Source organism: Taeniopygia guttata, chromosome 1 (genome assembly GCF_048771995.1).
Source record: "Taeniopygia guttata chromosome 1, bTaeGut7.mat, whole genome shotgun sequence".
Lineage (NCBI taxonomy): Eukaryota > Metazoa > Chordata > Aves > Passeriformes > Estrildidae > Taeniopygia > Taeniopygia guttata.
In genome coordinates, this window is record NC_133024.1 from 91,542,742 (window position 1) to 91,570,553 (window position 27,812).

Genomic DNA, 27,812 nt, shown 5'->3' on the forward strand with positions numbered 1-27,812 from the left:
CCAGTACTTTGAACTTTATAAGTTTCCAGATCAGGCTTGAAGGTCAACAACATGCTTTAACATTTAAAATGTTGCTTAACATCACCATGAATTACAACTCATTTTTTCATTACTGAAAGCAAGTTTCTCTCCATCCCTAACTATGACAAACCAAGGGAAATATCACTTGGATTTTGATACTTTCTTCTACTTTAGTTTTCTGAAATTTATATTATTTAACCATGATTATTTGTAGTTTTAAATATCATTCATGAAGGGGAGCAGGAAACATTAAAAAGAAAAGGAAATAAGGTGCACATAACCAGCCAATGCAGTGTGCATAATATTTCACTGTGCTGTATAAGACTCTTCAGTGCTGTACAGGACTATTTTTTCTCTCCCTTATATGAAAAGTAACTTCTCTGAAAGAAATTAAAAGGAAAATCTTAGGCTTTCAGATCTCAATTAAAAACTCCAATGTGCCTCTTACCCAAATGGGTCTTGTTTCCCATCTGCAATAACTGGCTTTCATTAATTCTGCTCATAGTTTCACTAATTAAAAAGTCATGTAAGAGAAAGAAGGTGCAGAAGGAGAATACATCCACTGCTTACCACATATTTCAGTAAGTCAATATGTGATGCTAGCTGGTGATAACATGTTGTGCTAAACAGCAGCGCAAAACAAGTTTTTATTTTGGCCAATGTAATGTTTGGTTTGCAAATATTTTAGTTGTTTGGGACAGAAAACAGCTTAAAAAATTTATTCAACACAATCATACAGATCTTGAGACTCCTGAATAACCAAGATGTAACTCAGGGTGGTCTGTGTGCATTTCCAGGAATTTCAAAGGAACACAAGGACATGAGGGTGGCAGGTTATAAAGACAACTCCTTGCTTGGTACACTGTGTGCCATTAGCACCTAGGACATCAAGAGACTTGATTGTCTGCAGAGATGCTCCATGCTGGCTGAACAGAAGGTGGGAAATCTTGTGGACAAACCACATCACTCCAAGCAGACAATGAAAACGGTGTAAAGGACGTGCCGATGCTTTTGTGTTGGTCAGGCGAATGTGGGTAGGAATGATGCTCCAGACAACTCAATTGACACAACTTTGGCAAAAAGAAGCTGTGAAAATGTGTCCTTTTCCTCCCAGGCTTCTGGTTCCAGAACTGCCTCTGGAACTGATTTAAAGGCAGTTACAAACAGTGTTCTGCACTGGGCTCTGCAAGGGGCCCTTCCCAGATTTTGCAGAGAGAGGATGAAAAACAAGGCTTAAAAAACCCAAGTCTTAGAATTACTAAAGCATGTAAGCTAACAAAAGCAGAGAAAGATCTGTTGAAGAGCTAACCAAGAATACAAAATGTAAAACACATGAAACAGCATCACTTGTGTTACAGCAGTCTTACAGCTGGGAATTAAATCCGACTGTACTCACTGAAAGAAAAACCTTCAAGCTCATATGAAAGAATAAACAAACCATATTCTGAAAAAAGCTACAAATATTGCAAAGGAAACAAGAAGCCATGATCCTAGCAACAAACTTCAGCACTAGGACTAAGGAAACACAGATAATCTTTCAACAGAGACACAATTTTTCCTTTTAAGATGCATTAATCTGTGATAAATTAATTAATCAATCCATGTATGTCATAATAAACCTTGTGCCAAAAAAAAAAAAGAGCTTGACCTTAAAATTTATACTTCAGATCTCTAAACTTGGCTAAAGCACAGAAAGAGATGCATCAAGAATTTTACATTTACCAAAATCTGAAGGACCCAGCTATGTTTTTTTCTCTTTACAGCTGGTGATGAGAAGGATTTATTGAAAAACAGTTTTATTGCTTAGGCTGGGAGTACATAATTTATAGGAACTATCAGTGCTGGTGAGACATTCCCTCTTCAAGGTCAGTCATTATGACCATCCAGCACACCTTGCCCATGTGTCTCAATTCTATCTCACACAGTCCCTCAGGCTCTGTCCTCACCTCCTCTTCCTCTTGGAAGGAGGTGTATCACCATTGAGTCAGGAATGGGGTGAGGTGACATACAGACTCTAGGTCCCTTCAGAAGGTAATCTGAGTTTATTAGAAGCCCATTCTTTTACACACTGCTCTGATACAGGTGGACCTGATTGGTCATTTAATCAACACCCCGTCAAACCATTGGCTAATTGAGAAGACACCCTTTGGTAAACATCTTATAAGAAAACAGCTGTTCAAAACACCAGCTGCAAGATCGTTTTAATTCTTTCTCTCAGCCTTCTCAAAACTCCCCAGAACAATTCCTGGGAAAGTTTATCTGGTTTCTCTCTCTCTGACTAAGCTGTCGCATTCACAGGTGTCCCTTTTTGTTTGAAGGAGGACGTGGCATTTATAATCCCCTACAGGGCCCTTTGCAGGAAGGAGAACAAACACGGCTCAGAGGTGGGGAGGCCCAGGATGAGCAGATGGCCCCTCTGGGCTAGGAGGGACCAGCTCTGCAAGGAAGGTGAGTGTGGCTACAGCCAGAATGGCCGTGTGGTGTGTCAGACAGCCTGGCCCAGACACAGTGCTGCGTCTGCACTGAGACCTTGGGCTCATACTTGCTGAAGGCACTCTGTACATAACTTGAGAAGAACAGTGAGAAGGATCTGTCACAGTCCTCCCATCAAATCCTTTTATCACCCTGCTCTCAGAGGACAGGATTTGCTTTGTGCAGTCAGCTCTGAGAGATTTCAGTACACTGTGTAGCACTAAATCTGTAGACTCTGTATACCCTTACTTGCATGTGCAGAATAGCAAACAAGCTGTCCTTTCTGCCTTCTGCTTCATGGCTGACACTCATTAGCAAAGGCAGGCTTGGTGAAGTTACCTGGGCTGCACACTGCTTAGATCTCTCTGCCAGGGTCAGGCTAATGCTGTGTTCCCAAATAATTTCTAAAACTTGCTGTCTGCTAAGGTTCAGTTATAATTGATATGGCAAGATACCCTCCAAATGTAGTGTAGGTGGGAAACAACATGGGTAAAGGCAAAACATTACCTGTGGCTCCTGGCACTCCTGGCTTTCCTTGGGATCCCTTTGGTGGCCTAACACAGCCTGCACCTACAAACAAAAACCCAGGTTAGTCACACTGTGCATGCTCCTATACTGTCTCTCCATGCCTCTGGGCCTGCAGTTGAGACAAATTCATTAAAACAGGTGAAGAAAATTAACAAGCAAGCTCTTAATTTGAAAAGAAATTTTATTCTTCATTGAAAAAAAAGGTTGGCTAAGTGTGGCATGTTCAGGGGAGCACTCAAGCTTATCTCCACCCCAAGAGCTGCTCTTCTGCCTGTTTTACAGGGGTTATGGTAGCAGGTCCAGTTGGACCAGCATGGGAAGTGTAGTCCAGCCTACTGCATTTTCCAGAATAAGAGAAATGCTTTGTTTCCCTATGGGTGGTTTTTACCCATGAAGCAATCAAATTAATTTTTGTAAAAATCTAAGTGTTTTTTCTTATATGTCACATTGCACTGAAAAACTTAAAGTTCTTCTTTAAAAAAAGTTGCTAGAATTTTCTTGGGCACATAATTTCTGGTACTGTTTTTATAGATTGCACAGTAATCATACAATAAACATTCAGGAGTGGTGAAATAAAGAATCTCTGAATTGTAGAGCTGAAAGTGCAATAATTTTAGAAAATATTCAATTTGATTAATTTAGTTTAGAGCTACATAGAATATATGCATAGTTATTTGTGACCTAAAGCTCAGTTTACAACCACGAGCATCCAAAGCAGCCATCAGAAGAAAGGATCAACCCATAAAAGCACCATAATATTAAAAAGAAATTCAAGCCATGTGTATGTACAGTACCTGACCATATTGGTTCAGTTGCATCTCCTCTAGGAAAGTCTTCAATGACCTGCCCACAGTCTGTGAGCAAAGAATTAGAAAACACAGTTATTATCTAAAAGAGAAGAATTGCAAAAAGACAAAAATGCTCTCAATTCTAACTAAAATGCCTATAAAACCAGCAGATAATGTATTCTCTTAGGTATTATGCACACATGCCACACAAATTATTTGCTGTACCATACTGACCACTCTATCCACACATTAGTTAAATCCAGGCCTAAAACCTATCCTGTCCATGTTAGGAGGCTGTCCCATGCACTGTGTAAGGTTGAGATGTGCTTGCTTTAGCTTGAAAATTCTGCCAGGCTTCTCGAAGTGGAGGAATAAAACTCTGAGCTTGAGCTCTTCTGAATCTAGTCCTGACATTGCTATGCTTGGAAGGGACCTGAAAATCTGCAGAAATACTGTGAGGAGCTCTGAAGGGTGGAAACATGATTTTCTCTGGTCAATTCAAAGATTACGTTGGATGGGAAAAATCAGAGAAAACCACATGTGAGATTTCCAGTGGCAGGACATTGCTCCATTGCCTCCAACTGGTTGAAACCTGAAAAGTGTTACTTGCTGGCACTAACACATTAATTCATGTCAATTAATTTAAATACCTGACAAAAAACTACCGTGACTTCTGAAGTATCTCCTTTTTTAAGATTTCTGGACAATACCACCATTTCCTTTTACCCCACATAACCCCCACCAAGCTGTCCCTTTCCAACAGTGTGCTGGATAAATGCTGCACACAGCTCAGTGCTGATCTCCCATGGCTCTGATGTAAGACACAGTGGTGTCTCTTACCTAGTTGGCCAGGCTCTCCTGGCAGACCAGGCAGACCTGGAGATCCTGGGTTTCCAGCTTGTCCTTGGTCACCTGGAGGACCCCGAAAGCCTTTTGGACCAGGAAATCCTTCACCTGGGAGGCCTGCTTCTCCTGGAAAGCCCTTTGGGCCTAATTCACCTGGGTAACCAGGATCACCAGGAAAACCTCGGATAACATCACCCTGTGGGAAGTGAATGGAGGTAGTCACTCCTCATTTTGCTGAGAAGCAAATGCAACTCAAACAGTTGAACTGCTCTCATGAATAAAATCTTATGGGCAGTAATTTCTCAAGTGTTACATACTAGCTCTTTCAATCAACATTGAAAATAAACTATTTTTGAAATAACCTGACTTTAATGTAGACCACATGGCAGTAAGGGCATGAGAGAAGTGCTCCTTGAGGGAACATTCCCCTAAAAATTTTGGCCCATGAAAAGCACTTGCGTAATATGAAACAGTGTTGTGGAGGGGCTCCTGGTCCCCTCTGAAAAGCTGTAGGTGGATTTGGGGAGACCAAATGCATTGTTAGAGATGCATTGTGGCATCTACTTCTGAGAAAAGCTGACATAAAAACGACCCAAAAGGTTTCTTCTCTGTCTGCACTCCCAGTGATATTTCTACACTACCAAATCAACATTTTACAAACATCATCAGAGAATGCTTTTCTATTTTCAGAAGCAATATAAAGTACCATCTTCGCTGGTAGGAAAAGTACTATGGTCTAGAGTGCCTAGTATAGCTCTTGCCCATCTTCAAACATGATAGATGAGCATCCCAGTGGTTCAAAACATCATTTATGATGGGCCACAGGAATTCTTCTTGCAAGGTATTTAATTTTGTCTATAGAAAGAAATTAGAAAAAGAACAAAGACTACATGTCTAATTTCTAGATAGCTACAGTTAGGTGAGCTGCTATCAAGCAATATGATGACATAATGTACATTTTAAGGACATATAATTGCAGTAAATTTTGCTTTCCTTCAACACAGTTGTACCAAAGTTATTGAAGTTCAGTCACAAAGAATCTCAGACTATACTAGAAGGAGTCACTAATAAACCATACACTAGCACTTGTTGTTTAAATAAAATGGAAATAAAAGTGAAAAATTTTTCTAAAAACCCTGAGAATAAACCTAATACTAGATTTATCAATAACCAGCAAACCCAGTCTAGTTTTACATCATTATCTGTGAAAGAAGGACAGGCTGGTGATCATAACTCCTCAGAATTAAGTGCATTAGTAACTGGGTCTGGTCTATTTGCTGTATTTGCTGCTTACCGGGAGGCCAGGCTGTCCTGGTAAACCATCCAATCCATCTCTGCCTGGGAAACCATCTTCACCTCTGATTCCAGGCAGCCCAGGATCTCCTCGGATCCCTTTGGTACCTAAAGAAGACCTTCCATCGTGAGACCAATCTTTCATTAATACTATAAATAATAGGGAAAATAGGTAATAAGTATTTTCACTCTACCTTTTGTAGTTATGTGTAAAGAGTCTCCCTTTTCTCCTTTCTGTCCAGGAAATCCAGCTGGACCCGAAAACCCCTGGTGTCGCACACATTAAAAAAAAACCCAAAACAAACCAGAACTGCTTAAGAAATAAGTATCAAGATTTGCATTTCTACTGTCCTGCTTAAAAAAAAAAAAAGCCTCCTTAATTTTTACTGCTTTCCTGTTACTTTCCATGAACGATTTCCTCTTCAGTAATCCCATTCTTGTGCAAAACCTTTATTAACATGTTCTAACTAGGACCAAGGTTTCTATGGTCCAAGGTAGAGGAGATTCTGCATGAGGATGGATTGGGACACCTGTGGCTTTCCATGAGCTAGAATCCTGCAGGTGACTGCTGCTGCAGAACTGCACTGGAGAAAGCATGGTGAATTCTCGGTGTTAGCCACTAAAGGAAATGCCCTAAGCAACTCTTTGCCACCTTGGAAAAAACCTTAGGGTTCTACTGACGTGCAGTTCCTCCTGTGCAGCACTCCCAAGGAGAACAACCTCACAGCTGGCAGTGGATTGAGACTGGGGCTGTTCTGGGGCTGAAAAGCAGCACCACCTTCATATACCAGACAAGAACTTGGGCACAGAGGGATTAAATGATCAAATCACTTAATCAAATCACAGACCTGGTTAGAAGAGAGGGCTCCCTTCCAACCTTGGCTAGAAGGGAAGGCTGGAGGCCTCTGGCCCAGCCCAGCACTTCGAGATAGAACAGGTTGCTCAGGGCCTTGAAAATCTTCAAGGAGGGAAACCTTCTGTCTTGCAAAGACAAGCTGTGGTGATGCTAAAGACCAGTCTCTGGCATTCTTGATTCCTTGGCATAATGCTGGAAACTCCTACTGAACAGCCCATCTGAAAGTGGAATTTCTAGCTGCTGGCCAAGAGCCTTGTAATCATGGAACCAAATCCATATCCATGGTAGGTGCCAAGGCCCAGAGGTTACAGAGTAATTTACTAGTGATTGTTTTATGCCACTTAGCTTTAGTTCTGAAAAATTACACTCATGCTCACTGAAATATAAGCTGTGCATGTTAGGTTTTCCTCAGCCATCTCTTACTGAATTCCAGGGCAGGCACTAAATGAAAGGGATATACCTGATAATTTTTTTTTTTTTTTAAATAGTCCTGTGCCAAACATTATTTAAAAGTGTGTCTTTGGCACCACTGTATTTTATTGACATTCTGGGTGAAAAGCACATGTAAAAACTGTATCTCGGCTGCAGATCACCACAACAGTACAGGTTTGCACTTCTGTTAGTCAAAAGAGTGAGATTAGTTTTGATTATAAGCATTCTGCTTTTCCTGGGACATATTTGAAAACTGCATTTTAATGGTGAGTGAAGCCAATCAGTACTGCATGGTAAAGTTGTTTCTTTTTGATACTGATTTTTTTCAGGCCAAAAGAAATCTCCAGAACTTAAAATAATGCTGAATTACTGCATTAACAATGCACTAATAGCATGATTTTCACATTACTACTTTTTGTTCTCAAGACTTAGTTGTTATGTATAATACAATTTAGCACAGAGGTATTTTCAAAATATTTTACAGCTGCTTCTAATTTCTTTTTCTTCACAGAAAAAAATCCCTTTGCTTAGGATAAGACTTCATTGCCATTAAACTGGCATAGATCTCATCAAGATTAATTGTATTTATCATCCACATATGTAGCTTGTTGAACATGCTTAAAGAACTACTGAGTGATTTTTTGCCCTAGAATATGGACAAAGAATACATACATAGGTAATCTATATTGTTTTACTTTTTGAATTTTCTGTGCTATGTCTGTACATGTTTATACTTTTCTCTGTTCTACAGTAACTTAAATTCTGAGATGAACAATCTCAAAAGGAAAAAAATGTATTGTAGAAATTACAAAGTTTTAACCAAAATATCAATATTATATTTTTTGAAATATTTCTGTCAAATTTTTCATGACTTCTAGAAAGTATAGCTTTTCATAAAAGTATTTTGAGTTTTGCAAAAAAAAAACCAACCTTTTTTTTTTTTTAATACAACCAAAATAAAGTCAAAGCTTAATGTATTATAATTTAATTCTAAAAAAATTCCAAACTTTAGATAAGTGTGAGTGAGCTTGGTTTTTTTGATGTTCATAAGAGCCTAAAGTACTAACTGAAAACGTGTTTGCTCTGATATCTTTGGACTTTACAATGGTATGTAGTGATAGGAAAAGAGGTATGGTTTTAAGCTGAGAGACAGTAGGTTTAGATTAGATATTAGGAAGAAATTCTTTACTGTAAGGGTGGTGAGGCCTTGGAGCAGGTACATAGACTTAGAAGAGATGTGGATACCCCACCCCTGGAAATGCTCAAAGCCAGGAATACTTGGATGGGGTCCTGAGCAACCTGGTCTAGTGGAGCACTCTACAATTCTTTGATACACCAAATCAGTTTTTGGGTCAGCATTACAAAGGACTTATTCTAAAATCTTGAGAGATGTGACTGACTAAAGCAGTTCTGCCTGTGAGGAGCCATGATGCAGTTAGCACACCACATAGTGCAGCACCTCTATGTATCATCAACAAACAAGCTGTGTTTCCTCAGGGTTATTGAACAGTGTTTTTAGAAAGACTATGTTGTAAACAAGAACCTTACATTTTATCAGTTTAACATGTGCATCCTATAAGCAACAACCATAGGTTGCTACTGGAGTTGTTTCCCTTCTAGATGGTCAGATTACACTCAATACAGCAGCTTGAAAGGGTTCTGCTTTCTTCAGATTGAAGGTGGACTTTGGTTTACGGGGAAATCTTTCACTCTCTCCAAAATTTCTTATTTGCACTTCCATCCTAGCAATTTTTCGCCTTCCGTATTTTGTGGGTGGGTGGGTGAGAGGGAGGGAGGAAGGTGGAAGGGAGGGAGGAACGAAGGGAGGGAGGGAGGAAGGGAATAATACTTTTAATTATTTTTCCATGGAGAATAGCTTGAGGATTTGGATTTTTTTTTCATATAAAACTTGCATATAAAACTAAGCAATAAAAAAAACAGCTATCTCACTTTTGCTCCAGGGTAGCCAGGAAGACCATGTGGTCCTTGATCACCAGGCTCTCCTTTCATTCCAGGCTGACCAGGGGTTCCTGGAAAGCCAGGAGGGCCACGGGGACCAGTAGAGCCTCTTCTGAGTTCCTCACCCAAAAGGCATATAGTGCAATCCCCTTCTTCACCTAAGGAAAAAATTGGAATGAGAAGAAAGAAAGTTCTATCAACAACAAACAGATGTAGAGCTGTAGCTATCTTATAGATAGCCTTGAGAATATTTGAGTAGTTTCTCAAATACTTGAGAAAATGACTCCTTTTTTTTTATTTCCTGAGAAGAATCCAACACAATGTTTCTTTGTCATATTAACCCCAGATCAAATTCATCAGTCCTCATGCATGTCATAGTTCAATAAACGACTGAACACACTGAGGCTTTATATAATGCATAACAGCAGAACCATCTATTGAGTTATCTGTTATAACCTACCTTTAGGTCCTTTTTGTCCTCTTGGCCCAGGGAAACCTTGTATACCAAATCTACCTGGTGTTCCCTCTCGTCCTTTTAATCCAAAGAGAGGACCTAGAAGTTTAATTTAATAAAAATATAAATTCATCTACTGAAGATTTATTCCTTTTCTCTTTCATTCCTATTTCTTTGGGCTGCAACACATTTTCTCATTTCCCCTAATGTCACTAACCCAGCTTGCTGTGATGTACTCCCTCCTCTCTTCCTCTCTCCATCCTCTGACAGCTTCTCACACTCATTCTCAGTAACTTCAGTCTGTTGTTGCAGACAATCATTACTGTTCTTTGCTCTCTCTAACACTGAATTCCTCCTCTCAGCCAAACCTACTGTGCATTAGCACAAACAGCCTGCTCTGGATCACCTCCTGCACATCCTTTTCTCCATTCCTTCAAATGTTGCCAGGACTGTCTAAAAATCACACAAGCCTTTTCTTCACTGATGAGTGTACATGACTTCTCTGTGTGTCCTCCCCACCTCTCATTTAATTTTCATTTCATTTCATTTCATTTCATTTCATTTCATTTCATTTCATTTCATTTCATTTCAGTTCAGTTCAGTTCATTTCAGTTCATTCTGTCAATGTCTCACTGCCAACAGCTGTCTTTAAAATAATCAAAGATGTTCCTGAGAGTTCTCATCATCTCTGTTTTTGCACTTACCAGGGGCTCCAATGGGACCAGGTGGACCACGAATTCCGGGTGAACCATCCTTACCCGGAATCCCAGGCGGTCCCGCAAAAAAAGCAGGAGATCCTATTTCACCCTTTTCACCTTTTGGTCCCATTTCTCCAGGTAAGCCCGGCTTATCCCCATCCGCTGAAACAGAACCAGGAAAGAAGTTCAAAGCAATTTCTTAACAGTGCTGCCCAAAGAGCTGTGATGTAACAGAAGAGAAAGTTCATACAATTGCATCTAACATGCAAGGAAAAATGGACATAGTTGGCATGGAGCAAAAATGGTAACTGCACTTATCACTGAGCAAATCAATAGCAGTTACAGAAACAAGGCTCTGTCATCATCTCTATTTCAATAGTTTTGCAAGAGTCCCACTAGTCCAAAGGAAGATGCTCCTCTCATTCTCTGCCCACCCCAGTTATTTTCTACTACTCTGCACTGTGTATCACATGATCACCAAAAAGATTTTCCCCACTGTGACCCTGTATTAGTCAAAAATCCTAACAGCATAAAGTTAAGCTGTTAGAACATGTAATGCTGGGGTATTACCATCAGAAAATCCAGGAAGACCAGGCAATCCACGATCTCCCTCCTCTCCTCGGTCTCCGGGGAGTCCAGACACACCTGGGAAGCCTGGATCACCTCTTGCACCTGAAAGACATCACCAATTCCACAAAATGTGTTAGTGTGATGCTGCTCTTTGTAAAAAAGCAAATATTAGAATCTTCAAGTGCTTTGGAGTAGTAGAGTTTACAACAGTTTCTAAAATGTAGCTTTGGAAATGGACTGACAGGAATGGTGTGGAGCCACCAAGCCCAGGAAGCAGGATAGTATCTTTCACCTTTTACTAATATGCAGCTAGAGCTACATTGCTCCTGGGAAGCACAGAAGAGCAGCTTTCTGAGGAGAGCCCCTCTTTTTCCTACAGGAAGTTTCTACTGTAACAGATATGTGAGCTTTCCTTTGCTTCTCACTACCAAAAGCATCTGGGCCCAGCCCAGCTATTGCCTGCAAAAAGTATCATGCACTTGTTAAAGATCAGTGGTAGTAGAAGACATGTAGTGTCTTCAGCCCTCTGCCTGCTTCTTTCTCTCTCTACACAGTCTCTCCTGCTTCTAAAAGGTTGGCAGGGTATTCTGGGTGATTTGACCAATGTTTTGGGCCTCTTGCCCCCATTCTCTGGAAGGAAGGGAACCATTCACTGCTAGTGTCTCTGGCTTTCAACAAGACTAGTAAACTCTGTGGTATGAGGACAAGGGCCAAGGCAATGGCATGTGATCACTCTTGCTGTTTGCTGGCACCTTCCCTTGAATAGTTTTGGCCTTGGCAAACTGCTATCACCTTTTATGTGTTTCTAGTCTAGCTATGCAGAGCCACCACAGCTCTGTAGAACAGCTGACACTGGACGCTACAAGCTTAGTGAAAAGATCGCAACAGAAATTTGTCAATTTTAAAAAGGAAAAAAAAATTCTTCCTCAAGGCTTTTTTAATGTGTGTGTGTGTGTATGTGTGTCTCTGTGTGTGTGTTTGTTTGTTTGTTTGTTTCTTTCTTTCTTTCTGTCTGTCTGTCTATTAGATGATAAGAATGCTCTCTGCTGTGCTGACACTATGTGCTTTATCCAAAGTCTGAAACAGGACACAGAAGACAGACTCCCATTCTTCCTTTTGCTTGACAACAAAGTCACAAGCTTTTTCCTCTTGCTTCTTCTCTGTGGATACAGGCATGCATGGAAGCCTTTTGTATAGCAATCCAGCTCAGCAGGAGAGACAAAGAAACCACCTGCCTGCGAAAAGGTGATTAGGGCACTCTCTTAGAAGGCAGTTACAGCTTCTGGAACACTTTAGCAAACACATTTTTTTAATGAGTTGAATTCTTAGAATGTCATGCTTTTGATCTATGCAGAAGGGAGTAAAACAGCTAAGATAAACAATCTGAGCAAAGAAGATGTACCTTTCCTTGGGATGAGGGAAGGAAAATAGGAATCTGGCCCTGGAGGACCCATCTCGCCAGGTTCCCCCTGTCAACAGAAGTTGAAGTGTCACATGCAAGCACATTGTTATAGTGAATTTCTTTTAAAATTACAAGGTATCCCCATGAAACACAAACCCCCAAACTCCCAAAGGCACTGACACAACATTTAAGAAGACTCAAAGATATCAAATTAACAAACCACATAACTGGTTCTACAATGACAACAGACACGATTTCTCCTACATGATGACAGAAAAGGAAAGAAGGAAAAATGACAATCTGGCTTCTTGTTTCTAAGCAAATAAAGTAAAGTAAAGCAGTACCTTGCTTCCTCTGGGGCCATGGCCACCGGGTGGACCATCAAATCCTGGAATACCCTGTAATACACATTAAAAACAATTGACATTTCCTTTATCAGAGAAAGACTAAAATTACTTGGTCTGTAGCAATTCCTGTAACACCAATAAGGTTCCTTGTGGTTTGCTGTCCCACCTCTTGGACCAAGCCTAACTCTTGCCAAAGGCCAGAGGGACCTGCTGTGCCGCAGGCTCTGTCACCCCTGGCAGTGGTGCAGATGGAAGGAGCACCTACACACACGCCATTCCATGGATGCTGCAGGGTGCAGGAGGAGAAAAGGGGTTCCCCTCCATGCCAGTTGACCCTGAGACGCGTGGGCTAAGCAGCCAGACCACAGCAGCCTGCTGCAAGAAAACTAAACAAGTCAGAATCATTGCAAGTAGACATATTTTCACTGGAATGGAAACAGTGAGCAGTGAAATAGCAGTGAGCAGTGAAATAGCACTGAAGTACACAGGTCCTTTTTGCTCTTTTCCAGGTGGCTGGAGACTGTTTGGCTGAAGAAGGGCTGAATGAGAAGAACCCAGAGGCAGACAGATTTCAGAGATGCTGACCCAGATGAGATCACCTCTTCTGTGTGCTTTACTCAGCTCTTCAACAACTTTTGTTCTTTACAGAAAATGTTTCTATGTACTCTGGAAAGAGACTGGTGTTAAAAGGGTGTGCTTTTAGTAGAAAACAGTGGCTGGACCAACAACTGATGTCAATTAACACAGTTTTGTTGAAACCAGTAGCTCTGGTTTTAGTCACACTTATAATCAGATTATTAGTCAGCTTTTTAAAATCTCAGCATCTCTCAAGTTTCATAGTGGGTACCACTCTTACCCAGAACTTGAATGTTAATAACCAGCTCTGTAAGTCACTCTTGAAGTAGTTTTGGAGCGCTAAAAGTACCACAGCTCTCCAGATGCCACAAACCTGATCACTTGTTTCAGAGACTCTTCCATAATGGCAAGTGTGCATCAAACCACTGGAAAAAGAGCCTCTTGATTATCAGGTGTAAAGTCTCTTTACACTAGGTGGAGCTGGTGGTCTAAAAGCAAAGCCAGCAGCTTCCGACTTAACTGCAACTTCATCTATGTGCTAGCAGGACTTAATCTTCCTTCTTTCTTTCTTTCTTAAGAATAAAATCACTCAAGAATCAACAAAAAGGAGGTTGTGACTAGCACACAGAGTAAGGTGTCTCCTTTCACAAACAACTTATACAATGATAGTCCATCCAAACCAACGTACCTTCTGCTAAAATTATTGTCAAAATTCATCCTCAAAAAGGAGCAGCCACTGCTCACATCTGACTGGAGCATAACCCATGTTAAGGTCAAACAGTGGGCTTTAATGGGTTTTGCATCAGACTCTCCATGTATGTGTTACTAATAGCAATTCCCTTCCACACCACCAGGACTGAATAGCTGTGCAAATGTTATTTTTCAGATTTCGTGTACTTTCATATCCCATGTGTTTCATGTTATTATTGTTATGCCTTGGTGGCAGGACAAATCTTTAAACAACTAAAGATGGCAAAGCATGGAAAAATTGTGCATCCCACAGCTATTTACCTCATGGAAGTGATTTCTAATGCTGACTGAAGAAGCCTTTTTCTGAGACCAAACAGAAAGTCTCTGTCTGACAGAATGCTATTTTAAATATTTGGGTGTGTTTCCATGGGGACAGAGATCTAACTGGTATATTTATCAGTTTCCATCTCTTCTCCCTTTGTGATATCCAAGATAACCGTACGTTTCAATAACATCTGCAGAAAGCTATTCAAAAAAGCTTCTGCTTGTAGCAAGAAAATCACAGAAATCATAATCAGAGTAATTAGAACAAAGAAAGTGATACTTCCCTGTAATGGTCACAAAAGATGCTCATGGTTTAAGCAAAACTGGATTTTAATCATAGGGTTATTTCTTTTTCTTTTTCTCACTGATGAGAAAAATAACTGACCCAAAATTAGAATGATGGATGAACCCAGATGATATTTGTTAGACTACAGCTAGCGCAATTGCAGGCAGAATTTGTCCTCTACAGTTTACTTTGCAGACAGATTGTCTACATATGTGTTAGAAACAACAGTCTTGTACGAAATACTCACTCTTTCTCCACTGAGTCCTGGAAAACCAGTGATGCCAGGCAGTCCCTATGAAGGTATAATAAAATTAACAAAATAAAATTACATTCTAACACCCACGTGGCAAAGAATCATTATTATTTCTTAGATAAAATAAATCCAACAGCTTGAAACTCTAACAGTCACACTTCAGATATGTTTTCAATTAGATTTTTGTATGGTGCAAACAGTACAAGTCTGAAATCTAATCTCGTATTTTATTTTTTTCTCTCTTAATCAATACATCGTAAATTGACCATAAAGATTATAAAGATGACTGAGTTTAAAAAAAAAAAAAAGCATTCTCAGTATTGTTCTCACTCCATTTAAGCACTTTAGAAAAAGCACTTCCAAAACAAGCAGTCATAGATGCTATAAGGAAGCATTTACATTGACTTTTGTTTGAGTTCATGAGTAAGTGGAGTCAGAGTCACGTTTGTGAACCATGGTCTGCAGACAGCTCCGATGGGAGCAGTGAAGTGCTGAGCACCAGGACAGCAGCTGTGGTTAGTGAGCACAGCTTCAGGCAGAGATGCACGAGGCTTCCCAGCGATGGCACAGGCGAACCTTGCCATTCTTTGGCACACCACAGAGACTTGTGTGGGCCTCCTCCCACCACTGCTTCAAAATGACCTTTTTCCTTTCCTGCTTCAGGCAGTTCTGAGCTGGCCAAACCTATTGATCTGAAGAACTATAACTTCCATGATTTTTTCATCTGTGTTTTGTTCCAGAAGGCAAACTCACAGCTCAGATCCACCCACTCAGCTGAGTGAATTCTACCTGTAATGAGTGACTCACCCTTTGTCCTGGGTAGCCCATTACCCCTTCTTCACCTTTTTCGGGAGGAAAGAGAAGAACACCCTGAGGAAAGATTGCAGGTCAGTTCAACGTAGTTCTTCATTATGTGCAAAAAAATTGCAACACTGTTTTATGGAAGCTAAACAGGAAGAAAGCATCATTGTAACACAAGGATAATCTAATAATAGCTGCATGTGAAAGAACTGTTGTCCTTATAATTAAGTGTAACATGCTTGCTTCATTACAATAGCAGGAGCAGGCCATTAGAGACAGGACAGTGTCTCCCTCCTATCATCTCCTTTATTTCTTCTGTGTCTGCAGCTCTGAAGAGCCAAAGTAATTATTCAGCTATACAACCAATTAAGCAACTCAGCTTCTGCCCAAACTGTAGCTTCAGAGAGCTATTTGGCAAACACAGGCATGCTGCTATCCATCCTACTATACAAAACAAAAGGGGAAAACCACATATCCCCTTTTGCTACATCAGCATATAATTACAGTTTTCCTAATGAGTAAAAGAAATCCTACATGGGTAGAATATGGTCAGCAGCTGAGGAACTGGCTACCAACCACCATGAAGGGCATCAGGGCTCACAATGTGACCTTCTCCCACAACCTTGTGAGGCTGCTGACCAGACCGTCTGAGAAAATAAAGCTCTGCAAAATGCTCAGTGAGGCATCCCTGCTTAGTAAAGACTCTGCTTTAAACCCCTCTGGGAAGTCAAAAGGAACCACTCAATGGCAAAGCTATTTAGTCAGTCTAGAGATTGTCTGGGAGTTATAACTAAACCATGTTCAGTCAAGCTGGGTTGACAGCTTTACACAATACAGCAACATATGGGATTACTGCCCACTTACAACAGATCTAAAAAACCATGAGACAAAAAGTTTGTATGTGTTGGACAGTAGGCTAAAAACAATTAAAAATACTCCATATGTTCTTATTGAATGAAATACAGTGAAATTTTAAAACATAGATCAGAAGAATAAGTAGAGAGATTTATTAATAATTAGAACTAAAATATTATTAGAAAAAAATACGTGAGGGAAGGTCTTATTTCAGTTAACCAGTAAGAGAACAATTGATTATGCTATGGAGTTACTACACATCAAGTTGTTCATTTTCTCTGAAGCATTAGAACTGGTGTCACTGCTCATAACACATCTATATTACATCACATCAGGGAAGAGCTCACAAGTATTAACTCCAATATTATTATATGACTTTGTTCTTCTCCACATGACTTACTGGAATTCCAGCTTCCCCTCTTGGTCCAGGGTCTCCTCTTTCACCCTAACAAAAAGGAAAAAGTATTCAGATAGGTTTTGGCATTCCCACTTACACTTCAATAACTTTTATACAACACAAAATGACTCATCAAGAGGAAAAAAACACTATTCTTGTGCTATTTTTATTCATACGCTTCTTGTATGAAATGAATGCTTTCATGAAAAGTTTTTGAAGTTGCTTTTTAAAGAAATACTTGATAATTTTTCTGAAAAGGTCTCCAGGAATGTGAATGCCCAGCTCTTTCCAGGCTTGTTCATGAGATGTCTGGGCGGTGAGTACCAAAGGAATACCTATAAATAAATGCACACTCTCCTATTTTTACCTACTGGTTAGCTACCAATTATTTGATCAAGAGCTCTAGTTAGGTTAAGACAAATCATAGCCTAAATTCCACTCTCTATATTGGTGACATCTCAATTGAATATAACAGCTCTCCAGGTAAGTGGCTCAATATGGGTGCCTGCTTAGTCATGAAAATCTCAGCATGTTTGTCATTTAGGGCAGACTGCAGAGTATTAAAGGTGTTTTTAGATCTTCCAGTATCATAGCAATTTACTCATCTTACTGCAGAAATCATATGAGCCACATAAACTTTCTAACTTCAAATATGGGACAAAAATAACTGGTCTGGAGGCTGGTCTCTGATACAGAATATACACATACAGGGTATGACTGCCTCTGCTCCCAGCAAGAAGCAGCAGATGAGCATAAACTGCATCTTGCATGTGGGGATTTCTCCAATATGTAAGAATAAGCCTTAACTCTAAGTATATAAATATCTGCATCACATAGATAAGTTATCAAAACAAACACAGTAATGGTTTCTCAGCAGGCATTTCTGCTTGTAAAATGAGATGTGAGTGATGGCCAGTAGCTGCAGGCTTAAACAAAACAAAGGCACCTCCAAACTTGAGAAATACTTTCTGAATTACTTTAGCCACCACAGTTTCAATAAATATGTTATGATCCAAGTTTGTGAAAGGAGCAGATTTCTCTTTTGATATATTAAAGTCTTTTAAGTTCTATATGTTAAAGCATGTTTGTACAATATTTTAGTTTTGGTAGTGCAGAGCTCTTAGTTCCTTTTTTTATTTCAGAAAAATACCCTCTTAGTTACCTTGTGCTTGTCAGGGGAGACACCTGTCAGCTCTCTTGTAGGAAGCCCAGGTGGACCTGGAGGACCTGGGGGGCCCTGCAGGGAAAACACAAAGGAACATTTACTAACAGCTCTAATACCTGGTCAAGTTGATCAGCAGAGGCTCTAGGACACTGCAAAGGAGCAGCACAGATTTGCTCCTGCTGAGAGTATGGTTCTAAACCATATACAACCATACCAAGATTTGCTTCTCATCAGCCTCAGTGCAAAACAGAAGCAAATAAATTTGTGGTAAGATAGATTAATTTTGTGCTGGGTTAACATGTCGCAATACTTGGTCTTGCTCTGTGTGTTTTCAGAACAGCAAAGATTATTGCATTACATGAAGTGGCCTGGCTATATAAATTTCAGAAGTGTTACCTCTATGTCAGTGTAAATGAGAGCACAGAGACCTAGACATATAGGGGTTAGTTCATCTATGATGTCCCTTATAGAGATTATAATTACTTTCAGACCTATACTTAACTTTTTCTCTTATAATTATACAATGCAATTGCAAATTAAGAGAGTATTTAAAGTATGTTAATTTATAAATAACAGAAAACATCCATCTGCCCTTTAGTAGTGATATAAATTCATTAGTATTCCTTTACCTGTTCACCTTTTTCTCCATAGAAGCCAAGGCCCCTGCTGCCCTGCAAAAACAATAGGTCAATGTTTACCAAGTGTACAACTCTAATCTAATATAAAATTCAAATTTAAACATGTTTAAAGGCCTTTTCAGGCTTACAAATCTGTACAACACCACTGAAGAACTGCAATAAAACAATAGCCTAGGTTTACCTTGAAGTATTTTTATAGATTTAGAAATAATTTTACAGACCTAAACTTTTAGAAAGACAACTATTTAAAATATCATGCTACCAGTTCTTCTTTGAGTCACCCACTGAGTAATGTGATGAAAAGATCAAGCATTTCTTCTGCAAGATTTTTAATAGCCTTGAATGCTAAATAAAAACACCTAAATAGGCTGGAACAATGAAGTCATATATTTTTTCCATGGAGATAAAATTGAACATTGTGAAGACTGCAAGGATTCTCTGTTCATGAGAAGCTACTGTGACTACAGTAGCCAATTAAATCTGGCTCTAATCTTTTTAGGGTAGGTGATCCCAGTGTAAGATTAACTTCCCATGGTATGCAGCCAACACAGTAGGTCTTGTGCTACACAGTCTTTCATGCAGCCCATGGTGCTTTCTTTTAATGCCGTCAAGTAGGTCTTGGATAAACCTCAGCAACACAAAATCAACATCAACAACTCTGACACAAAGACTTACATGTGGTCCTGGGGGCCCTGGGGGTCCTGGTGGTCCCTAGGGAAGCACAATAGGGAGAGCAAGTTACTTGTTGCTTTCTAATCAATGCATGCAGGAGGTTAGTTACCCTCTGTCTGAAACATAAAGTATACATTTAGTAGGGAGTGTATTCCTCAGCATTCCATGTGCCATTGTATTTTAGCTGTATTTATTTATTGTATATTAGCTGTATTTACTGTTCTGAAAAATACCTTCCGAAGTCACATTGTAATCTTTCTGAGCAGACTGACAGTTACCCAGCCTAGATATAACAAAACCCAATTTTTCCAAGTAGCAAGAACTTGTGCTTTTGGATCCTGACTAAGCAACATTTTAAGCTCATACCTGAAGCTAAGCACATCTTTAAGTGCTTCACTGGGCTGCAGTTTTGGTACTGTATTGGTCTGTAAGGGGATGAACTACTGTAGGCATCTCAGATTACCTATTTGGGATTGTACAGAATGAAATCAAAGGAAGGTGATGGAAAATGAAACTAAAACATAAAATACATCTGACAGAGGCTTACAAGAGGTAGGAAAGCCATTAACTGAAGAGACAACCTCCCTTGCTTCAGTCAGCTAAGGCAGTTAACAGGCTCCAAAAGGCTTTACACATTAACAACTCTGTGAAAGGAGGGAAAGCTGAGCTGAATAAGAAGCATGAGGTACTCAGCTCATGGTGAATGAGTGACACAGGAGGGAGAGAAGGTTGCAGATTGGAACTGCCCACCTACTGAGCCCTGAAAGAGGATGTTAGCTGCATAATGCCAAATCAAGTCTAACCTGCAAGGAAAAGATAGTAACATTCAGATGGGACCTGAACTTTTTAGGCACCTCTGCCTTGCTATACACCTTTATGTGGAAAAATCACTATATTTGCTCTGAAAAAAACCATGGTTTTGAATCACTTTTGGTGACTTGAGTAATTTGTGAACTACTGCCTAACCTACTGGGCAGATGCAGTGCACAGGGCATCCCCTAGCCTGGAGAGCCTGCAGGGACCTGGGGGAGCCATGCCTGCCTTCCCAGCAGAAGGTAGAGCACCTCCCAGCTCCCAGAAAAGAGGCAAACTCAGACCTGCAAAGTGCTCCTGGGTCTCTCTCACAGGTGAGTCATAGCTTTAGAGGCAGGAAATAAAATGGGATGCATTTTGATCAAAAGAGATTTTGCCTATATGGTGACCAGAGGGATGCAGCTGTGGGGCCTCCCCATGGTAGGGGCTCCAAAAATGTATGTCCTAACATAACTCCTCCTAACAAGGAGCACTGGGAATATGAGTCACTGCAGGCTGGGCTCCTGTGTGAAGCTCATGAACTTCTGTGGGTTTGCTCCAAAGAAAGAGTAAATAAAGGACTGATTGATTTTCCTTCAGGACCACCAGGGAGAAAGAAAAGGTGCAGTTTACTCCAGGCGATAAAACAGGCCAGTGCAGAAAATTAACTTTGAAAGGCTTAGCATACTGTGGATTTGAGGGGGTGGGGGGGTGGGGTGTGTGTGTGTTTGTTTGTTTGTTTTCTGTTTGTTTGTTTGTTTTGTTTGATTTAGTTTGGGGTTTTGGGGGCTTCTGGGGAGGGAGACGTTCCTGAAAACAGCTATGGGAGACTGTGAGTGAGAAGCTCCAAACTGACTTTTTTTTCCCACAGATCAGGGATGTAAAGCAGGTCTGAAGTAAATTTTCACAAAACAATGTAAAAAGCAAATGCTATAAAGTTGTGATACCGGAAAATCAAAGATGCTTAAAGAAAATGAAATCTATTGAATTTGAATTCCTGCTTCTTACCCATAAAACTATCAACCATGGAAACAAGAAACGTAGAAATTGCATCTGGAGAGAACACAGTCCTCTCAAAGAACTATACTGCAACAGTTGTCTACATTAGTGCTGTAAATGATGATTTTAGAAAAAAAAAAATCACAGAAAAATAGTTCAAAATTGCATTCTAAATACCATCCAATCTCCTGTGAGAAGCATAGAGAGCTAATATACATATCCTTTGTGAGCAGAAAAGGTAACATATTCAAGTCATTCTGATAACTCAGTGTAGGGAGATGTTCTAAGGAGTTTAAAAAAATACTGTATGAATCAAAAGCTTCTGTCAGCACAGGGCAAAAATCTCTACACCTCTTCCTGCAATATTCATCCCTCAGTATCTCACAGTGATTTTTAAAAGGTCTAATGTCCATTTACACTTTTGCTATTTCTAACCTAGGTTACAATCCAACATAATTGAACTTGCTGAGATAATTCTTCTGTTTGGTTAATTTTTAGAGAACTTAATTTTAATATACTTACTGGTCTTCCTCGCTGTCCTCTTGGACCAATAGGTCCTTGAATACCCAGTGTACCCGGAGGTCCCTTTAAATAAAAAAATCCACCAACTATCAATAAATGTTGTTCTGATATTAGTTACTGTTGACACTTTATCACATCCACTGTAATACTACTTACTGGAAAACCAATGATCCCTGAATCCCCAGGATCTCCCTAAACAAAACCAAAACAAAAACAAAGAAATAAAAAATCCAATAAATTCTATATACAAAATGGAATTTAATATTTTTATTGTTTATTAATTTTTTTCCTCATTCAAACAACTAATTATAGCATGTAATGCTACTCAAACCCTTCCATACAGATGCATTCCATAAAGATGCTGAGATAACTGAATGTGGGCCACACAAATTTCATACTCTATAGATTGCATGCAATAGAGTAGCACAGTACAAAGTTGGCTAATGAAGTTAGGGATCCAAACTACAAGGCTGAACTATACAACAGACCACACTGAATTTTTTTGTTGAAAAATCCTAACCAGTGGCTTAATTAGGGCTATAACCTTAGCTGAAATGTCCAAGCTCATTTTTGTGAGTTGCATGGGAATTACTGAATCATTTTTATTCTCTTCTGAGTCACCAAAAGCATTTGGAACATACTGTTTTCAGTGACCACATATTTTAACTTCAGTACACGCTGAAATGTTTTTGGAAATTAGATCCAAAAATGTTCTAGCCCAAAGACCTTTCAACACACATAAATAATGTGTTACTCAGTCCAAACACCTTCAATCATTTTGAGTAGCATCTTAACTACCTAGTTAATTTGGGTTTAGTTAACAGAATAATTTGTGGAACCAAGTACTTTCAGAAATGAATACAGGTGTCAGTATCCATCCTTGGCCACAATTATTTAATCACTCCTGATTACTAACAGTGCAGATATGAAGATTTTCTAAAAGGAAAAGAAGTTTCCATTAAAAATACAGGCAACTTAAAAATATGTCAAGACAAATACCTATTTTGGCACTTACTGCTGGCACAAAACAACATACAAACAATGTCAGCAGATCCCTTCTGTGCTGAGTATAGCTCAGCTGCAGCTTTTCAATCCGCCACGATTTATACTCTACATATGTAATCTCTTATCTCCTTGTACCTTCAAATTATGCAAGATTGTATAGATATATATGAGAAAAAGCTGCAAGTGATTACAAAACAAGCTTTAAGGATTAGACACAGTAAAAACAGCCATTGGAATACTTGGGGTTTACTAAGTAACTAAATAAAATATTGAAGGATATTTTTCCCTAAGTCAATCAAACACTTGCCTGAAAATTTTACAGAAAAGGTGCTAATAGCAACCAGAATCATTCAATGAGCAAACCAATGTCAAAGAGAGGATTTTGCCATGCATGATACAAAGGTAGTCATTGAATAAAGAGGGAAATACTTGACCTACATCATCTACAGTGCCTTTCCAATCCACCTATAGGCTGACACTCCTTGAAAATAACAGAGTTCATATTTTTTCCCTTGGACATCATATAAACTTCTCTGCAACCAGAGAAAGCAGAATCTGCCTTTCAAAGCATACACAAAATCAAAGTGGGCCTCTTGGGATGCACCTATCAGAGTATAAGAAAAATTTACTCTCCATCCTGTGTCTGAAAAACTGGGCAAGAATAACTGTTGAAGCTGCAGACGTACCCTGTATTGCCTGATGATCTCCGGCGCTACTATGTACGGCTCCCCCTTCTGGCCCTTGGGCCCTTGCACTCCCTGGAGGTGACCAAAAAAAAACCAAAATACAATGTAAGCTCTCACACCATCTGCGTTAACATGTAAACAGCTAAGAGGAAAATATCTGTTGGTATTTTCATAAGTGTACATAAATGCACTGCAGTTTAGAGATAGAGACTATGTCTAGCTTTGGAAATGAATGGTTTAGAAAAAAAAAAAAAAAGTGTAAACCCTCACAATGTGTAAAAGAATGAATTTCTAAATTTTGGGGAGAAACCTCCCATTACCAAGGAGTGGTATTATGGGGTAGCACCTCCTGGCTAGAACTGATGCTGCACTTCCGAGGGCTGACATATGCCCATGCTAATCCAGGAGCCCCACTGCTCACATCAGCATGATCCTATGTATCTCACCAGGAAAGGCCAATACTTCAGCCATGGGGCAGGTAGGAAAAGGATAGTTTCATCAGCAATTTTCAGTTTAATATTGTTTTATTGCTGTTGGTTAAAGCTGTACAGGTTTTCCTACAGCAATCTCTCTCCAAGACCTGTGTGACAGGTATAGCTCTGAGCAGACCTTCTGGCCCTGGCTGCAATGCAATGACTGAACAGTGCAGAGTGTCCATGCTGAGTTTGCACCAATGCTCTGCTGGGCCCAAAAGCCCCACATTCCCTTTGTTAAGAGATGTCCCATTAACCCAACCCACGTGTGAATGAAACTCACTCCAGCAATTTTCTTAGCTTCAGATACTCACTTACTGCCAACTACTTACAATACTACCAGGGAAACCAGAGAGTCCAGGAGTTCCTGAGTCACCAGGGTCACCTGCTGTCCCATTACAGCCATCATGACCTGGTTTCCCCCTTGGTCCTGGCTGGCCTGGATGACCCTGTTAAAGAAAAAAAAAAAAAAAAGTGTTTATCTATCCATCTGTTTCTAGTTTTCCTTTTCCTGTAGTCACGAAGTATTTAGACATTCTCACATTAAGCCCAAGGCTTGGATCCATGGGAAACTAGGATTTTCAAAGACAGAAACAGACAGTGCCTTTTTTTAATATAGCTGCAGCTTGAACCAGATGCCCCAGACAGCATGAAAAAATGAGTGGTGAAGGATCTTGCAGAAAGGGTAAGAAAGCTATGTTCAATGAAGGCTCTGTTAGGCAGACAACTAAGCCAGATGAAGTTGCTGGGATTGTTAAGCATTTCAGAGCTTCACACTGGAAGAGTGGGAAGAAATGTTCCTCACTAAGTTTGAACAGCTTCCAAGTCAGGAAAAAAGTCAAAGATGCTGTTGGAGCTAGATTGAGTGTCATGATGAGGCTGTGAATATGGAAGAAAACAGCAGGGCTCAAAGGTAGCGAGCTGGGGGCACTCCAAGACCTTGACACAGCACCTCTGGAAAGTTACTCCGGTCTCAAACTGTATTTTCATTGCTCTTCCTACATTCACCTTAACTGCTGTTGCTTCTGGTTTGCACTGAGGCTGAAGAGAAGCAAATCTTCCCTTGAGCAGCTCTTTGCTCCAGCAGGCTCAGTCACAAAAAACCAGAAACTAACATAAAACATTTCTCCCTTCTCCTCTATCTATAGCAAGAGTTTTCTCTTTGCTTTTGTTCCATTGCTTAGAAAAAACAGAAGAATATCCATACTTATCCATACTTAGTCCTTACTCAGCTTCACCAAATACTGCACTCCTCATCCCAGAAGAGACTCAGTCTTGCCACCATTCTCTCTTGGCTCCCAGCCCCACATCTTAGCACTGTGCCATTATGGTTTGTGCAGGTGTCTATCTACCTGCCTTCCCATGGTCAGTTAAAAAACTGGTTGAAAAATGTAATGGCGCCTGAAGGGCAGGGCAGCTCAAAGAGAGTACACAACAAAAATGCAGGTTCAGGTTTTGTCTGAAGCTATTTCAGACAATGCAATGCAGAGGTCAGGGAGGCAGGGCTGAAAAAGAAAACTTGCCCAGGTAAGAGAAGCAGTCCATCTATAGCAACACTGGGCTTCACAGGGGAGCAATTTACTCTGCTTCCCAGGATGTGTCAGCACTTAGAAAAAAACTCAGCATGATGCAGTGAGATTAACAAGGTCCTTGGCTCAGGTGTGTTAATAGAAATGGCAAATATGGTCTTCTTTTTTTCCTTGAAGAGTGAGAAAGAGGGAGACAAGGAAGACTGTGAGAGAGAAATCCCTGAAACTTGATAGGAAGCTCTTCTGGTAACAAAAGAGGGTGAAAGTAGAGTGGATGTGGATGCGTGGGCTGCAAAGCGGGGCCCCGGTGTCAGGGAGCACTACAAAGGAAACCCAAGCCTGGGAACTCTGTCCAGGGATTCCAGTGACTCAGATTTCTTTGTTATTTTATGACACAAGATGTAAAGAAGTGTAGGCTGGGAAAATACTGTGCTGTGAACTTTACCCGGTTTTCCTCTTTGAGTATTTCAGTTTCATAGACCTGGTCCATTTGTTCAAAGTTTTACACTGTTTAGTGCTCAGTAAGATTTTTAAGACAATCTCAAGCATGCCATATGAGCTATAAAGCAAATTAACCATAGTTAGTATTCTTAAAATCACTGGTCATTATATGAGCTTTGCAGATCAGAAATAATTAGGAATGACCAACTCAGGTCCTTCGTCCGCAAGCTTAAGAGTTGTGTGTCACAGGTCTTTCCTACAAAAGGACATAGCTGGGTAACCTCCAGAGACACAGGAAATTTCTGCCCTTTTCTGTCCCTTTTATATGGGGATTTCTCCATAGGGCAAAGCAAACGGATCTTAATTATCTGAGGGAATGAGAGGAAGCACAGATTCTTCTCTTTTGTTTTGTATCTGCAGTTCCACACACTTCAGCAAATGTCCTTAGCTGAAAAGTGTGTATGTGGCTGATGCAGAATTTAACCCAGAAATTTTAATTAAAGTACAAAGACTTTAAGCTAGCCTGCAATATTTGCATTTGGGGATTTCTAAAAGATGAAGTAACCTGCTACTTACAGGAATGCCATCTGCCCCGGGGAATCCAGTGACTCCTCTTTGTCCCTAGAGTGAAACAGCACAATTAAAATTATGCTCTGCTAGCATTTTGCTTATTAGCTAAAACATTTGATATTCAAAAGTTACCACTTCTCCTTTGGGTCCAGTTATTCCTGGGTATCCTCTTTCACCTTTGTGGCCTTTGGGACCTTGCACTCCTGGGATCCCCATCAATCCTGGTGGTCCAGTGAATCCCTGTGATCCAAGGAGTCCTGGCTGGCCCTGATAAAAACAATAAAACAGCATTTACATAGGAACAGTTGTGATGCATGAAGCTGGATAGGTTATCACTCCTGCAATGAAATCAATCTCTCAAAGAAAAAATAAACACAGAATTTCTTTCCATCCCAGTAGACCAGACTCTTTGATAAAAGTCATCTGAAACAACACACAGAGAAACTCCAGCAGCACTGACTATATTGCACATGTGGTCACAAAATTAACACATGGATATTAGCATTCAAATCAATATTCACTACTTCACTCTATAAAAAAACTGTTTTCTTTGGGATGAGGCTTCTCAAGAGCGATTCTCCTACAATATAATGTATGACACTCCAAAAAAGTAAAATATATTAACTGTGAAATTTACTTATTGGCCATATATATTACAAGTGGTGTCTGATATTTAATGGCAGGAATTTCCGCCCCTTTAGTGACAATATTTCCATTCAGCAGTGGAGCCTGAAAATGATGGGACATGCATATGTCCACACAGGTTGAAGAGTTGCACACAGGGCTCCCTGGTCATCCTCTCTTCCAGCACTGGTTTGGCTCTTCACACCAATTCAACCATTGTTTAAAAATAATCCCTGTTGGCTGCCAACATCACAAGGCTCAAAAGAGGAAAAAACAATTTTGAAATGACACAGTGGTGGTTTAACTAATGGATTGTGACAGTATGTCTGAGATCTGTGAACTGAAGTATTTGAATGTTGTTCCAGACGTAGCATCACTGAAGGCACACATGTTTTGCATGTACTCACTGCACTAATGACATTAATAGTACATTGCTGCAATCTTTTCTGGAGAAATATGTTTTAAATGGGGCAAAGCACCATTTATCAAGACATTCAAATTAAGTTAAATCTAATGAAAGTTGTTTTTAAAATGCAATTAGTTTTTTTCACAGACCAGGCTGGAACAGCACCAGTATCTCACAAAGGAGAAGAACTACAGCAAACCATGAACCAACACATATATATTCATTCTAGAAAGCTGATTAAAAAGTACTATTTTTCTTTCAGTATAAAATACTTACAGTCTTGCCCATGCCTTCAAAGAAAGAGCTAGAAGGTGAATGCAATTCCTATTCAGGAGTTCAACTTCATTTAATGCTGTTGAGGTGGAAAGAGGGCAGTGTGGGGACTTGAGGAAAAGAAGCCTGAAGATAGCTTAATTTCTTTGGATTAGGAAGTTGTACCAAA

The 27,812-nt window shown here is 40.0% G+C and overlaps 1 protein-coding gene across 3 annotated transcripts in view; it reads right to left on the reverse strand.

Moving 5' to 3' along the window:
* COL4A2 (collagen type IV alpha 2 chain) overlaps positions 1 to 27,812 on the reverse strand; it is a 139,808-nt gene that overhangs the window by 24,826 nt on the left and 87,170 nt on the right. For all 3 annotated transcript variants that reach the window (XM_030280323.4, XM_030280332.4, XM_072933663.1), the window contains exons 5-27: positions 26,473 to 26,607; positions 26,347 to 26,391; positions 24,133 to 24,249; positions 23,328 to 23,399; positions 21,793 to 21,828; positions 21,637 to 21,699; positions 19,327 to 19,362; positions 18,643 to 18,684; positions 18,011 to 18,085; positions 16,852 to 16,896; positions 15,603 to 15,665; positions 14,790 to 14,834; positions 12,664 to 12,717; positions 12,320 to 12,386; positions 10,918 to 11,019; positions 10,354 to 10,509; positions 9,656 to 9,748; positions 9,187 to 9,353; positions 6,143 to 6,215; positions 5,950 to 6,056; positions 4,650 to 4,851; positions 3,816 to 3,875; positions 3,001 to 3,063 (exon numbers count right to left, since the gene is read on the reverse strand). In XM_030280323.4, coding sequence (XP_030136183.2) covers positions 3,001 to 3,063; positions 3,816 to 3,875; positions 4,650 to 4,851; positions 5,950 to 6,056; positions 6,143 to 6,215; positions 9,187 to 9,353; positions 9,656 to 9,748; positions 10,354 to 10,509; positions 10,918 to 11,019; positions 12,320 to 12,386; positions 12,664 to 12,717; positions 14,790 to 14,834; positions 15,603 to 15,665; positions 16,852 to 16,896; positions 18,011 to 18,085; positions 18,643 to 18,684; positions 19,327 to 19,362; positions 21,637 to 21,699; positions 21,793 to 21,828; positions 23,328 to 23,399; positions 24,133 to 24,249; positions 26,347 to 26,391; positions 26,473 to 26,607 — 1,918 coding nt within the window. The remainder of the gene's footprint in view (positions 1 to 3,000; positions 3,064 to 3,815; positions 3,876 to 4,649; positions 4,852 to 5,949; positions 6,057 to 6,142; positions 6,216 to 9,186; positions 9,354 to 9,655; positions 9,749 to 10,353; positions 10,510 to 10,917; positions 11,020 to 12,319; positions 12,387 to 12,663; positions 12,718 to 14,789; positions 14,835 to 15,602; positions 15,666 to 16,851; positions 16,897 to 18,010; positions 18,086 to 18,642; positions 18,685 to 19,326; positions 19,363 to 21,636; positions 21,700 to 21,792; positions 21,829 to 23,327; positions 23,400 to 24,132; positions 24,250 to 26,346; positions 26,392 to 26,472; positions 26,608 to 27,812) is intronic.